The following is a 15788-nucleotide window of genomic DNA, read 5'->3' as shown; positions in this document are numbered from 1 at the left end:
GAAAACACAGCTAAGAAAATGCTGCTCCAGATAAGAAAATTCCTATGTTGAAAACATGGAAATAATGGATTTCTATATCATACATGCAAATTACACAAAAGAAAACACACATGAAAATGTTGCTGACACGAAAGCCTTTCTTTTTTAATTTGGTTGATACACATTTGACAAAATACTTTAGAATAAAATAATCCATGAACAGGTACAAGGTATTTACAGTAACAGAACTGAAAAACATAAAATCGATATATTTCTTTAACAGAAATGTCTATAAAATTTTCTACTGTGAACCTGGAAGACTTTCAGTTCCTACTTATTAACCTGGTCTTAAGCCCCAACAGGCGACATGTAAGGCCCAGGAGTAGGACATACAAACTCTAACACATTTGGCAATTAAGAATCATCTATTAGTGTGAGCTGGCGGGTGGGGGCTGGGATGGGGATGGGGAGGGAAGAACCAGATCTTAGGGTAAGATATAGAATGGAAGACTCCACTGAAAACAACTATGGACAAAAAAGATCTAAAATCACACTTATCGTTCCACTTGTCTCCTGTGGGAGAAGGCTGCAAACTATTTTAAAGACTTACTCAATTTTTCCCATTAGCAGACAATCAGCAACCCTGAGACTCCAACATTTCATGACATAAAAGCTAATAAACATCTAGAAGCTGATTAAGATTTATAAACTAATTTTACATCAGATAGAAAATAACTCTTATGATTTAAAAATACATGTGAGGAAACAAAATTTCTCAAATTTATTTTTCATGCCTAATTCTTAAACATTTCAACTAATATTTTCTATTATCTGAAATTAGTTCCACACACAGATTAACTGAATGCTTTGAGTACAACTTGCTCTTGATTATTAAATGGAATGCCTACTTCCTTGTTTTATTATTCATACATATTTAAAAGAAATGAGAAGTTTAATCCATCTGGACTATATAGAAATTGATTGACTTACAAGATAGCCACATAGACAGAGACCAGAAAAAAATAATCAAATGCTCATTCTTAGTAACACAACTGAGACAGTGAAACACGGTACACCACATGTCATCTACATATCCAACTAGGCTATTTGATAAGCTATACTTACAAAGAATGGTTTCAACGAACACCTTTGTAGAACAAATATTCATACTGAGCTATCAAATTTGCTGCTCCTCCAGTGGCGGTTCAAGAGCTTCCATTAGCTTTTTATTTGCCTCTTCATTATGCCGGCTTTGACAATGAGTTAAATGTTTCTTAAAACCTCGTGGGAAATTTGATTCAAAATTACAACGTGGACATTTAAGTAAACTCTGCCCATGGGCTGCTACATGATTTTTAAGGAGAGATTCCAAAAGAAAAGCCTTTCCACAAATTGTGCATTTGTAAGGGCTATGAACATTATGCTTATTAACCAAATGATGCAAAACAGCACCTTTTTTCATAGCACGACAGCAACAAATTTTGCAATAATACTTTCCTTTTCCACGCTTCATATATTTTGCAATCTCCTCTTCAGAGATAAAAGCTTCTTTTTCTTCAGTAAACTGTAGCACATTTCTAGACTGCTCTGGACTAGTCATGTCCATTTTGTTCTCTTTGCTAAAATCAATGGATTCCACATCAACCTGCTCTTGATCACTGCTTGATTCCTGGCCCTTAACATCCACCACATCCAAATCTGTTTTTATGTACTCACTACTACTAAGCTCAGCATCTGAGCTCTCTTGGTTGTCTTTCTTGAGCTTCTTTGAGGAAGGAAATAAAGTATCTTCCAAAAGTTTCTTAGGTGAAGCTAGAAGTTCTTCCTGAACCAAAAGATCACATTTTTGATCATCTATGGCATCTATTTGTAGTTCATCACCAAGCTCAACAGCCTTCTGTGATTCTGAGAATAGAGCAGATTTGGGGAGTTCAGGGAAAAGGGCATGCTTCCGGGGCTCTGGAAAAAGGGCACGTTTGCGTGGTTCTGGAGAAGCTGGAGGGGCTGTTTTGGCAGGCTCGGGAAACAGGGCAGGTTTTCTAGGCTCAGTATCAATAGAGAGAACTGGCTTCCAGATATCTGAGGCTGCTTTGGGGGACTCAGATGGCCCAGAAGAACCTGGTTTTCGGGTCTCAGGGAAGACAGGTTTCTGAGGCTCAATAAAAAAGGAAGACTTCCAGAGATCAGGAGAACCGCCACGGGAAGTTTTCTGGGACTCAGGGAAATCAAGTGAAGCAGGAGAAGTTTTCCGCTGATCAGGAGAAAGCTTCCAAAGGTCTGGTGACCCTGAGGGTTTTCTGAGCTCTGGAGATCCTGCTGGACTACGGATCTCTGGGGATAGTGGTGGGCCGGGTTTGCGAAGCTCTGGAGACACTGGGGGAACTGCCTTCCAATGTTCAGGAGACAACGTGGGAGCTGTCTTTCGGAGTTCTGGTGGGCCAGACTTCCATGACTCAGGAGATGCAGGGGGGGACTTCCAGGAGCTGGGTGAGACTGATGAAGATTTCCAGGATGCAGAAGACACAGATGGAGTTGGTTTCCAAGGTCCAGGAGATATAGAAGGAATTGGTTTCCAAGGTCCAGGAGACACAGATGGAGCAGGTTTAGCTGGCTTCCAAGGTCCTGATGACGCTGAAGGACTGGATTTCCAAGGCCTAGGGGACCCAGGTGGCCCTGGCTTCCAAGAGCCTGGTGACACAGCAGGGGCTGGTCTCCTAGGCTCTGGGGAGACAGCAGGGAATGGCTTCCAAGGTTCAGGAGACCCTGAAGGGGATGGCTTCCTTGGCTCAGGGGAGGTAGTCCGGGCTGATTTCCGAGATTCTGGAGATGCAGCTGGGGATGGTCCCCAAGGTTCTGGGGAAGCAGCTAGAACTGGTGACTCTGGAGATGAGGCTGAAGGTGGGCCCAGTGTTTCTGGGAAATGAGAGTGCTTCTGGGGTTTGGGATTAGGAAGAGTAGCCTTTACGGGCTCAGGAGATACAGGGGCAAGTTTCTGTGGTTCTGGAGAAGGAACAGGGGCAGGTTTCTGAGATTCACAAACAGGGACTGGTTTTGGAGGTTCAGGAGAAGAAACAGAGGCAGGTTTTGAAGGCTCAGGAGAAGGAAGAGAAGGTGTCTGTAGCTCAGGAGAAACAACAGAGCCAGGTTTCTGAGGCTCCAGGGGAGTAAGAGGAGTAGGTTTTGGTGATTCTGGAGACAAAACTGAACCAAGTTTCTGTGTTTCCATTGAAAGGGCAGGTATGGGTTTTGGTTCTGCAGAATTGCAGGGTATTTTCTGGTGTTCAGGAAGAGGAGGGCTTTTCACAGGATCTGTTTCTTTGTTCAACTGAGTTTTAGGTTTATCATTCCATTTGTCTGGGGATGCATGTTTGGATGTGATGTGATAGTATACGTTAGAGTACATCTTGCTGGTGAAGAAGCATTTATGGCAGTGAAATAGCTTTGCACTTTTCTGGTAAAATATCATTTTGCCTAGCCCACCAGCATCCATTTCATCACAAAATTCTGGATGGATGGTACCCATATGGATTTGTACATTTTCATAGTCTGTGCCTCTGAAACTGCAATGGTCACACTCCAAACGTGCTGATGGTTTACGAAGTTCCTGGAATACTTCCATTCTTCTTTCTGTTACCAACACACACGGTTATATTCTTTAAAAACTTTCAATACCGCTGCAATAAAGTAGGAATAAATTATTTTCATGAACTGTAATTCTGAATACAATGCTGTCAGTCCATTCTATAACTGCATAATCTTAAGTCTAGAACAGTGCGTGCTTTATTTGGTAGTATCTCTAGGGAGAATTTGAAGAAAAGGAGACAGAGAACAGTCCCAGGCACTGTACTAGGAGTTTCACATACATCATCTCATTTAATCCTAATGATATGACTCAACTATTATTTTCACTTACAGATGAAGAAACAGGTTCAGAGAAGTTACATGACTTTCTCTGGTTCAGGCTATAGGACTATCAGTGATCTGGGCCTCACTCTAGAATTAGCTGTTGCATGTGCTTTATAGTTTGACTTTCAAACTCCAGTACACAAGTCCTCGGCACACAAAGACGAGTGAATATCAAAATTAAATCTTGGCTATTTAAGGATGAACAAGAGACTAAACCTTTTGCAGAAAGCACTTAATAAATTTAATCTAGCTATAAAAAGACAACTTTAAAATATGATGCTGGCTTGATTTCATGTCAACATATTTTGCAATGTTTAATCTATCCCAATATAGTATTTTATTAATTCATTTAATAAATAAATAACTTTGTATCCTATACTTTTCTAGGAACCTAGGTTTAAAGCAGTGCTTTGTAATATGGCGTTCATGAGTTGGGAAAATAAGGTGGAAAGTGATGTAGAGAGGCTGCTGGAAAAGACCTCTACACATGGGACATTCCAGCACAGATCCAGGTGGAGAGTGATGTGAGAGGCTGTTGGAAAAGACCTCTATACATGAGACATTCCAGCAGAGATCCTGAATGATGTGAAGGCGCATACCAAGCAAAGGGCAAATCACAGGACATGCCGGCAGCTGGAACACAGTTGCCGGAAAACATGAATTAAAAAAAATTGTAAACCAGTCTTCTTAAGTAGTAAAAAGAATAGAAGCTCACAGTTAAAAACACATTCACATGGAACAGAACAGAGCCCTCAGAAATAATACAGCCATCTGATCTTTGACAAACCTGACAAAAATAAGAAATGGGGAAAGGATTCCCTATTTAATAAATGGTGCTGGGAAAATTGGCTAGCCATAAGTAGAAAGCTGAAACTGGATCCTTTCCTTACTCCTTATACGAAAATTAATTCAAGATGGATTAGAGACTTAAATGTTAGAACTAAAACCATTAAAACCCTACAAGAAAACCTAGGTAATACCATTCAGGACATAGGCATGGGCAAGGACTTCATGTCTAAAACGCCAAACGCAACGGCAACAAAAGCCGAAATTGACAAATGGGATCTAATTAAACTAAAGAGCTTCTGCACAGCAAAAGAAACTACCATAACAGTGAACAGGCAACCTACAGAATGGGAGAAAATTTTTGCAATCTACTCATCTGACAAAGGGCTAATATCCAGAACCTACAAAGAACTCAAACAAATTTACAAGAAAAAAACAAACAACCCCATCAAAAAGTGGGCAAAGGACATGAACAGACACTTCTCAAAAGAAGACATTCATACAGCCAACAGACACATGAAAAAATGCTCCTCACTTGCCATCAGAGAAATGCAAATCCAAACCACAATGAGGTACCATCTCACACCAGTTAGAATGGCAATCATTAAAAAGTCAGGAAACAACAGGTGCTGGAGAGGATGTGGAGAAATAGGAACACTTTTACACTGTTGATGGGACTGTAAACTAGTTCAACCACTGGAAAACAGTGTGGCGATTCCTCAAGGATCTAGAACTAGAAATACCATTTGACATAGCCATCCCATTACTGGGTATATGCCCAAAGGATTATAAATCATGCTGCTATAAAGACACATGCACACGTATGTTTACTGCAGCACTATTCACAATAGCAAAGACTTGGAATCAACCCAAATGTCCGTCAGTGACAGACTGGATTAAGAAAATGTGGCACATATACACCATGGAATACTATGCAGCCATAAAAAAGGATGAGTTCGTGTCCTTTGTAGGGACATGGATGCTGGAAACCATCACTCTCAGCAAACTATCGCAAGAACAGAAAACCAAACACCGCGTGTTCTCACTCATAGGTGGGAACTGAACAATGAGATCACTTGGACACAGGAAGGGGAACATCACACACCGGGGCCTATTGTGGGGAGGGGGGAGGGGAGAAGGGGGAGGGATAGCATTAGGAGATATACCTAATGTAAATGACGAGTTAATGGGTGCAGCACACCAACATGGCACATGTATATATATGTAACAAACCTGCACGTTGTGCACACGTACCCTAGAACTTAAAATATAAAAAAAAACCAAAACACATTCACACAGTACAAGATACGGAGTGTCAGTCTGCAGGGGTAGCCAGTGTACTCATGTGTCCTGGAAGAAATGTCCTAGGCATATATTGATTAACACACATGCTTTACACAAATGGGATATTAAACATATTATCTGGCAACTTACTCTCATTTAGAATTCATCTCTTTAAGACATTTTTACATATGGAGTAAGCACTGACTTTCCTTGTACTTATCTTTGCATGTAAGGTTATTTCTGCAGGGAAAATTCCTAGAAATGGATTACTTAGCCATTTGTGTTTAAAATTGATACATTTTACCAAACTCTCGAAAACTTACATTACTGCAAAACAACAGTGTATATATGAAAGACAATTTCATATAAATTCCTAATCCTTGCTACAACCTAGGTGAAAGCCAGTATTTCACTACTGTGTTAATGTGCTTCTCTTAATGAGAAAGACTGAACACTTTTCCCTTATTGATGGTAATGATATTTACTGCATCTTAAAGAATGGTACAGATTAGAAACTCTGGCTCTCCCTTTATTAATTACAAAACCATTCATTTAAAAAAATGTAGGCCGGGCACGGTGGCTCAAGCCTGTAATCCCAGCACTTTGGGAGGCCGAGGCGGGTGGATCACGAGGTCAGGAGATCGAGACTATCCTGGCTAACATGGTGAAACCCCGTCTCTACTAAAAATGCAAAAAACTAGCTGGGCGTGGTGGCGGGCGCCTGTAGTCTCAGCTACTTGGGAGGCTGAGGCGGGAGAATGGCGTGAACCCGGGAGGCGGAGCTTGCAGCGAGCCGAGATCACGCCACTGCACTCCAGCCTGGGAGACACAGCGAGACTCCCTCTCAAAAAAAAAAAAAAAAAAAAAATGTATAGGCCGGGCGCAGTGACTCACGCCTGTAATCTCAGCACTTGGGAGGCCGGGTGGGTGGATCACAAGGTCGGGAGATCAAGACCATCGTGGCCAACATGGTGAAACCCCGTCTCTACTAAAAATACAAAAATTAGCCAGGCATGGTGGTGTGTGCCTGTAGTCCCAGCTACTTGGGAGGCTGAGGCAGGAGAATCGCTTGAACCAGGGAGTTGGAGGTTGCAGTGAACTGAGATTGTGCCACTGCACTCCCGCCTGGTGACAGAGCGAGACTGCGTCTCAAAAAAAAAAAAAAAGTATAATATTTCTAACTTTGATAACTTGTTTTTAAAGATGTTCTCAATGACAATACTGTTTCCTAACACTTTTATCCATGGTATATCATTTGCCTTTTTTATTTTTTGGTCTAAAGCTAAAAAGGTAACAGGTATTTGAGGAAATAAATACTTTTCTTCGGAAACTATTTACTCTTTCTGCGTTGCCAGCAGTTATTCTGTATTTTAGAATATTGTTTTTAGGACTAGGACTGTAACAAAAGAAAAATAAATAATTCAGTACTGAAGAAAAATCTCTAAAAATGATCTTTAACTTACAAACGTAATTGAATACATGCAGAAATAATGGGTTAACCATCCGTCTCAGAGCCCATTGTTAAATAAAACTAGAAGACTTTAAGGGAAACCGGAGAATAAGTCTCAATAATCCCATGCAGCTATAACTGGCAATAATGAACAGCCAAGCTAACATTAAAGAGCACTATATTACATACTGTAATTACAACACAGACTAAGAGCTCAGGTGTGCTGGGTTTGAGTCAGACTCACCTACCATTCCCCATCCCTCCCAGCCAGCCTTCCTCTTCCCGCTGCCTACCATCAGCTCTTCAGGCCAATCTCATACTTAAACCTAAAAAGAATGCTATAGAATTCACTTCTCATATCCCAAATTATGTATATCTAGCGCACATCACACGTTATATCCATAAGGGCGTGTATACTTTTAGAGATTTCCTTCAAGAACTCCAAGTATTTTTTTTTTAATTTTCTCCTCATAAAATATTCTCCTAAGCATGCTTTCCCTACTAGACTTACCTGCTGTATTACTAGACACCTTAAAATTGGTCTTCAAAAGGCAGGCATTCTACATGGCTTTTTGACTAAACCACAGCAAACAGCCTATAGTATAAGAAGAACAACAAGACGAGAAGTTGAACCTGGAAAAAAAAAAAAGTGATCAAAACTGTATCTGTGATCATGTGTGTCCCCTGTGATAGAATTCTGTGTATTTCGCTCACCATCCTGCCCTAACAGTGAGAGGAGTCCAATCCACTAAGCCTGAACACTTACTTTTTTTTTTTTTGAGACAGAGTCTCGCTCCGTCCAGCTCAGGCTGGAGTGCAGTGACACAATCTCGGCTCACTGCAAGCTCCGCCTCCCGGGTTCACGCCATTCTCCTGCCTCAGCCTCCCGAGCAGATGGGACTGTGCCCGCCACCACACCCAGCAAATTTTTTTGTATCTTTATTAGAGACGAGGTTTCACCGTGTTAGCCAGGATGGTCTCAATCTCCTGACCTCGTGATCCACCCGCCTCGGCCTCCCAAAGCGCTGGGATTACAGGCGTGAGCCACTGTACAGGCCTGAACACTTACTTTTATGAAATGACACCAAAGACTACAGTAGATACCACTCCTGACACCATCTTTGTCTACTTTCTCTTTAGTAATCCACTATGGAATTATGCCCATGTGTGTAATCATATCCTTCTCAAACCAACCACCTAACTTCACTTCTCTGATAAGCACTCAGAAGACTGCTGGTGTGACTACTGATGCTAACAATGGCTGACTTTAGTCAGTTATCGATATTACACAGCAGAGTGACAAATTAACAGGCAGTGGAGGAAGGGACACCACAACAAACAGGACCAAGAGGTACAAAAAGAAAGGACTCTGGGAGGAGGATGGCGGTGTCCTGACCCCAAGGAAGAACACATGGACCTCCTTCAGTGATTGCTCTGCCCTCTTCTCTTCCTGCATGCATTTCAAAGATAAAGCATCATGGTGTAGATGAGTCTGCTGACAAGAACAGAATGTGATAAACTGGCTGTGCACAAGCTACACAACAGCGCACACTGTGCTTCTCATTAGCTCCAGCACATTCATCTACCCCTTCTCTATCCCCTACCCCGTCACTGCTTTAATTCTGACATCTTAACTTCCTGCCACTAGTCTCCCTTTCTTCCAGCTACCAAACCTGTCTTCCAAACAGAAGCCTAATGTGACCTGCCTGTTCACATTTCCTCCAAGGCAACTAAGACACCTACACTACACGATTTGAATACGGCATATAAAGCTCTTCACAGTCTGGCCCATGACCAGACTGCGTTCTCAAAATACTGGCCCACATGTAATTCCCTGACTATTCCAGCATCTGGGCTTTTGTATAAACTATTTCCTCTCCTTTACACTCCCTGTCTTGCCTGGCCTTCAGGCAGGATGGCTTTTTAAGTCAGCTGTCTCCCTGTAAACACGGGATTGGTTCCAGGACCACTCCCATATGCCAAAATCCACACATACTCAGGTCCTACAGTCAGCCTTGTGGAATTCCCATATATGAAAAATCTGCCCTCCATATAAATGTTTCACATTCTGTAAATGCTGTCTTTTTTTATTGGCATTTGGTTGAAGTTCAAACCTCTGTTATTCATGCGTCAACTGCACTGGCCAATTTTCCACTCCCTCCCAATCTTCCTAGAAGCCCCAGCTGTATATGTCACCCTCTGGCACTACAGCCTGATACCAACAACAGGTTGCCAGCTCCTGGAGAGGAGGGACTATCCATTTATTCACCTCTGGAACCGCTGCACATCCCTGGCACACAGCATGTGCTCTGTTCAATCCTAACGTTCTCTCAATCTTTGACTCACAGGATTTTAAAACTAGAGGAAAACCTAAGCTACTATCTAGTCTCAAAGTCATAGGATTTGGGGATAGGAAAAGACCTCAGGGATCATCTACTTTAAAACTTCAATTAATAGTTAAGGAAACTCAAGCTTGACATTAAACAGCTTGCCCAAGTCAGACAAATGATCAGTATCTGATGAGAGAATCAAGTTCTGTCCAGGTTTTTTCTACATATACACAAACTAAAACAGTGGAATTTAGTAGCTCTTTTAAAGCCTGTACAATAGGCCAAAAGAAACAAGATGAAACAAACACTTAGAATCCACATATCAAGTGCATAAATACAGGACTATAGAGAACTATATCCCATATTCTGCATGGGCAGAGTACACCATACCAGTGGATCACTGTCCCCAGCTCTGGGCAGGAAGGACACTTTAAGATAGAGTCTCTAAGAAACTAGAGAACATAAAAAACAAAAACAAAAAAAGAAAAAGAAAAAAAGGCAACCAGGATGGCGGATGGCCCTTTAAAAAAAAAAAAAAGTCATTTATGAATACAGACATTTAACTTCAAAAGGGTAAGAATTATAGATAATATATGAGCTATCCTAGAAGTGATAATCAGAAGCTAGCAGGAAAAGAATTGTGGCTCAACACAGTTTACAAACTATTATGAACTAGAATGAGTTCCTTTGTTAGGTAGGAGTACTCTATAATTAGAAGCTGACGATCAGGCCGGGTGTGGTGGCTCACACCTTTAATCCCAGCACTCTGGGAGGCTGAGGCAGGTGGATCCCTTGAGCTCAGGGGTTCAAGAACACCCTGGGCAATATGGCGAAACCCCGTCTCTACAAAACATACAAAAATTAGCTGGGTGCAGCAGAATGCACCTGTAGTCCCAGCTACTTGGGAGGCTGAGGCAAGAGAAATCGCTTGAGCCTAAGAGGCAGGGGTTGCAGTGAACCAAGACTGCACCATTACACTCCAACCTAGATGACAGAGCGAGACCCTGTCTCAAAAAAGAAAACCAAAAAACCAACCAAAAAAAACCCACTGATGATCAGCATAGGACTAGAAGGATCTTCAGAGGGCTTGAGTTCGACCTCTTCATTTCATAACTGAAAAGACTGATGCTGAGGGAAAGAAGTGACCTGTCAAAGATCACAACACTGAGGTCAGAGGAAACAGTTGGTTTATTCTGGTTTTCTCAATTCTGGTCTCTTTCCCACATTAGCAGAACGATCTACAAAGGTGTTACAGAACTGAGTCCCAGAATTCAGCTTTTAGGCAAAGCCTAGAGAGCTGGGCATCCTTCCAGCTTTAAGGCTCTAGCAAAATTTCTTCCTAAATTTAAGAACTCCTAACCCTAACTAAAAATTAACTCAGAATTGTCCAGATTAACAAAAATTTCTTTTTGTCTTTGAGACAGATTACGCCTTGTCTCTAAAAAACCCAAATTCTAATAATTGGTGCTCTGCCGGTCTGTCACCCAGTATTCTCCAATGCAATGTTATAGCATATGGTGTATCATACCTATTTCCCATTTCCCATTCCATTTCTTCTTTGAAATCTAACACCACTGATCATCTTTTAAAACACATCTGATGCATAGTTTTTTTTAATTATAATTCAATATGTAGAACATGTTTAAAGCTAAGTGGGTTCTATTAGTCTATACACACTAGCATTATTCTTTATCTTAGCGGATTTTTTTTTTTTTTTTTTTTTTTTAAGAGACAGGGTCTCGCTCTGTTGCCCAAGGTTTTGGTGCAGTGACACAATCACAACTCACTGCAGCCTCATACTCTTGGGCTCCAGAGAGCCTCCCACCTCACCCTCCTAAGTAGCTGGGACTATAGGTGCATGCCACCACATCTAATTTTTTTTTTTTTCTGTAGCGATGAGGTCTCACTATGTTGTCCAGGCTGGTCTTGAACTCCTGGCCTCAAGTGATCCTCTTGCCTTGGCCTCTCAGTGCTGGGATTACAGGTGTGAGCCACCACGCCTGGCCTTTAAGAAATTAATAAACCGGGTAGGTGCAGTGGCTCACACCTGTAATCCCAACACTTTGGGAGGCTAAGGCAGACGGATCATTTGAAGACAGGAGTTCATGACCAGCCTAGCCAACATGGTGAAACCCTGTCTCTACTAAAAATACAAAAATTAGCTGGGCGTGGTGGCACACACCTATAATCCCAGTTACTTGGGAGGCTGAGGCAGGAGAATCGCTTGAACCTGGGAGATGGAGGTTGCAGTGAGCCGAGATTGAGCCACTGCACTCCAGCTGAGCAACAGAGTAAGACTCCATACCCGCCCCCCACCCAAAAAAGAAATTAATAAACTAATTTTTCAAGTAGTTTTATGTTTAAAGAAAAACTGAAGAGTATGTACAAGAATTTCCACCTATCTTCTTGCCCCCAGTTTCTCCTATTATATAGGCTGAGCATTCCTAATCTGAAAATCTGAAATCCGATTATGCTCCAACATCCAACACTTTTTGAGGGCCAAAAGAAGCATTTTAGGTTTCAGATTAGGGATGTTCAACCAGTAAGTACAATGCAACTATTAAAAATAAAAAAAAATAAAAAATTCAAAGCACTTCTGGTTCCAAGCATTTCGAATGAAGGATACTCAACTTGTATTAACATTTTCTTGCATTAGTGTGAGACATCTGCTACAATGATGAGCTAATATTGATTTATTATTAAGTCTATAGTTTACACAAGAAGTAATTATTTTTTATTTATTCTTCATCTTTTTGAGAGGGAGTCTGGTGCTGTTGCCAGGCTGGAGTGCAGTGGCACAATCTCGGCTCACTGCAATCTCCACCTCCCAGGTTCAAGCGATTCTCCTGCCTCAGACTCCCCAGTAGCTGTGACTACAGGCGCCCGCCACCATGCCCGGCTAATTTTTGTATTTTTAGTAGAGACAGGGTTTCACCATGTTACCCACAATGGTCTCGATCTTTTGACCTCGTCATCCGCCCACCTCGGCCTCCCAAAGTGTTGGGATTACAGGCGTGAGCCACAGCGCCCCACCAAGGAATCACTTTTCATGATGTGCAGTTCTACGTGTTTCAACAAATGCATAGCATCATGTATCCACCACTAATAATTTCACTGCTTAACATCCATGTGCTCCCGACAACCACTCATCTTTTCACTGTCTCCGTCATTTTGCTTTTTCATGTGTATTTTTTAAAGAGTGGTAAAATGGAACAAAAAACTTGCCATTTAGGCCAGGCGTGGTGGTTCATGCATGTAATTTCAGCACTTTGGGAGGCCGAGGCAGGTGGATCACCTGAGGTTGGGAGTTCGAGACCAGACTGACCAACACAGAGAAATCCCGTCTCTACTAAAAACACAGAATTAGCCAGGTATGGTGGCGGGTGCCTCTAATTTCAGCACTTTGGGAGGCTGCGGCAGAAGAATCCCTTGAACCCAGGAGGCGGAGGCTGCAGTGAGCCAAGGTCAGGCCACTGCACTCCAGCCTGGGCAACAAAAGCGAAACTCCGTTTCAAAAAATCAAAAACAAAAATAACTTGCCACTTAATCATTTTTAAAAGCACAATTTGGTTAGTTTAGTACTAAAACGTTGTGCAAACATCACCACCATCCACTTCCAGAACTACTTCACCACAAACAGAAATCTGTACCCATGAAACAGTAACTCTCACTCTACACTTTCAGTGCTGGTAATCTCAATTATGCCTGAGGGGGAATCACACAGTATGTCTTTTTTGTGTCCTATTTCACTCAACATAATGTGTTCAATGTGCTCGTTTATATTGTAGCGTGTATCAGAATTTCATTCCTTTCTAAAGATGAACTATGGTCCATTATATGCACATACCACAGCTTGTCTTTCATTCACATGTTGATAGACATCTGGATTTTGAATGCTGCTGCAGTGAACATTTGTGAACAAATATCTGAGTCTCTGCTGTCATTTTTTGGGGGTATAAACCTAGAATTGAGGAACGACTACCAATTTCCATAGCTGCTGCACCACCCTACATTCCCACCAGCAATGCACCCGAGCTTCAATTTCTCCACATCCCCAACACTCACAATTTCCCATTTTTTGTTAATAGCCATCCCAACTTGTGTGAGGTGGTATCTCATTGCGGTTTTCATTTGCATTTTCTTAATGGCTAGTGATGTTGAGCATCACTGCACGTGCTTATTGGTCATTTGTCTATCTTCTCTGGAGAAATACGCTATTCAAATTCCTTGCCCATTCTTGAACTGGGTTGCTTTTTGTTGGTCAGCTGCATCTTCTCTTGAATTCGAGACAGTAACCCGTTATCAGGTTTATGATTTACAAAGGTCCTCTCCCATTTTGGGGGCTGTATATCGGATTTTAAAACAGTAATAATGACAGAAAAGGAGACAGTCTAGAGCTAAAACGGAAAGAAAGGCTTTCGTGTTGTGCTGCCCCCAACTTCCCAACGGTTTCAAACGCAATGTTTCCAGCCTTGGCCGCGACTGACACCGGGCCTCCCCGCTCCCTGCACAAAGACGCACTCCCGCCCCGGCCTCTGGGGGCGGGCCCTTCCCGCGGGCCGTGTGGGAGGCGAGGCAGCGCAGGCCCCTTTCACTCGGACCCGCGGCTACCCGGGACCGGCCCCGCCAGGTCGGCGGCAGACACCGGGCTCAGGGATGCAGGCCCCAACCACGCCCCTCCCCCGCTCGCTCTCGCTCCTCACCGGTCCGGCCGCGGGCGGCGTCCAGTGGGCGAAGAACCGCGCGGAGGGCCCGGCTCGCGGTAGCAGGCGGCTCCGCCAGGCCCTGCAGCGCAGCGGCCTCCCGAATGGCGACTGGACGCAAGAGCCGGGATCCGGGTGCGCGAGCGTGCGCGCTCCCGCGGGACGGGCGGGGGCTGACGGGAAGCAAGTTTGGCGCCGCGCGCCCTCCCGCGCGGGCCAATCAGATCGCGGATCGCGTGGCGCGGCTGTGCCAAAAGCGCGTGGGCAAAACTAGCGGCTCGCGCGGGCCTTCGGAAGGGCTGCGCGCCCGCTCCGCCCCGGAAGTGCCGCACGTGCCCACTCCGCCTGCGCTTCCCGCGCGCGCCCGGGCGCTGGCTCCGGGAGGGTTCAGCTGCGTCTGGCCTGTGGCCTCCCGCCGGGCCCTCGGAACGGCCCCGGCCTGCCGCCGCCGTGCGGCTCTCTCTTCTTTTTCTTGCTTTTTGGATTGTTGTGTGAATGAATTTATTAGGAAAAAAAGAGCTGGACCTGCCCCATACATTCTCAGGGATATTACTGGCGTGATACCTGTGACAAAAGTACAAGACAAAGTTGTTGGATGACAGTAAATATTGCTTTTCTCATCACCACGCCTCCACTGAAAGTCCCCATTCCCGGAAGTTATCTTCTTCGTTTTTTGTTTTCAGTTTTATGAATGTTACTACCACAATTCTAATTAAAATGCACGCACCTCAAATGCTGATGCTATCAGTATGTATGCTTTGAAAGACTGAAATTAGCTCACACTGCTCTCTACCTTTGTACCCTTAAGTTTTGCTTGTTGCGAATTTCTTTTTTGTGTGTGTGGTAAAAATAAACTATAGAATGGCCGGGCACGGTGGCTCACACTTGTAATCCCATCACTTTGAGAGTCCGAGGCGGGTGAATCATCTGAGGTCAGGGTTCGAGACCAGCCTGTCCAACCTGGTGAAATCTCGTCTCTACTAAAAATACAGTATTAGCCAGGCATGGTGGCGGGCGCCTGTAACCCCAGCTACTCGGGACGCTGAGGCAGGAGAATCCCATAGAACCTGGGAGACGGAGGTTACAACGAGATCGCACCACTGCACTCCAGTCTGGGCGACAGAGTGAGACTCTGTCTCAAAAAAATAATTAAATAAAAATAAAATCCGTAGAATTTACCGTCTTAACTATCTTTATGTGTACAGTTCAGTGGTAGTAAGTATATTCATAACTCCACCATCCATGTCTGTAACTCTTTCATCTTGAAACACAAACTGTATGCATTACATGTTAACTCCCGGGTCCCCTCCACCTTCTACTTCCTGGCAGTCACCATCCTACTTTCTGTGT

The 15788-nt window shown here is 43.4% G+C and overlaps 1 protein-coding gene across 6 annotated transcripts in view; it reads right to left on the bottom strand.

The window, feature by feature from the left end:
• The window catches only part of CHAMP1 (chromosome alignment maintaining phosphoprotein 1), a 33028-nt gene extending 18449 nt beyond the window's left edge, over positions 1-14579 (bottom strand). Inside the window, exons 1-3 of one of the 6 annotated variants that reach the window (XR_012426659.1) lie at positions 13801-14063; positions 7917-8038; positions 118-3653 (exon numbers count right to left, since the gene is read on the bottom strand). Coding sequence is in view for 4 of the 6 variants with exons in the window: in XM_005586337.5 (XP_005586394.2) it covers positions 1157-3598 (2442 nt within the window). In the remaining 2 variants the exon portion in view is untranslated. Of the gene's footprint in view, positions 1-117; positions 3654-7916; positions 8039-13800; positions 14064-14438 lie in introns of those variants that run through there. The other 5 variants (XM_005586337.5, XM_005586338.5, XM_045377592.3 and 2 more) reach the window with 5 other exon arrangements.
• Between the last annotated feature and the right edge of the window lie 1209 nt (positions 14580-15788).

The sequence above is a fragment of the Macaca fascicularis genome, chromosome 17 (genome assembly GCF_037993035.2).
Source record: "Macaca fascicularis isolate 582-1 chromosome 17, T2T-MFA8v1.1".
NCBI classification, from domain to species: domain Eukaryota; kingdom Metazoa; phylum Chordata; class Mammalia; order Primates; family Cercopithecidae; genus Macaca; species Macaca fascicularis.
Note: the sequence above shows the minus strand (reverse complement) of the source record. Positions and strands in the feature narration are given on the sequence as shown.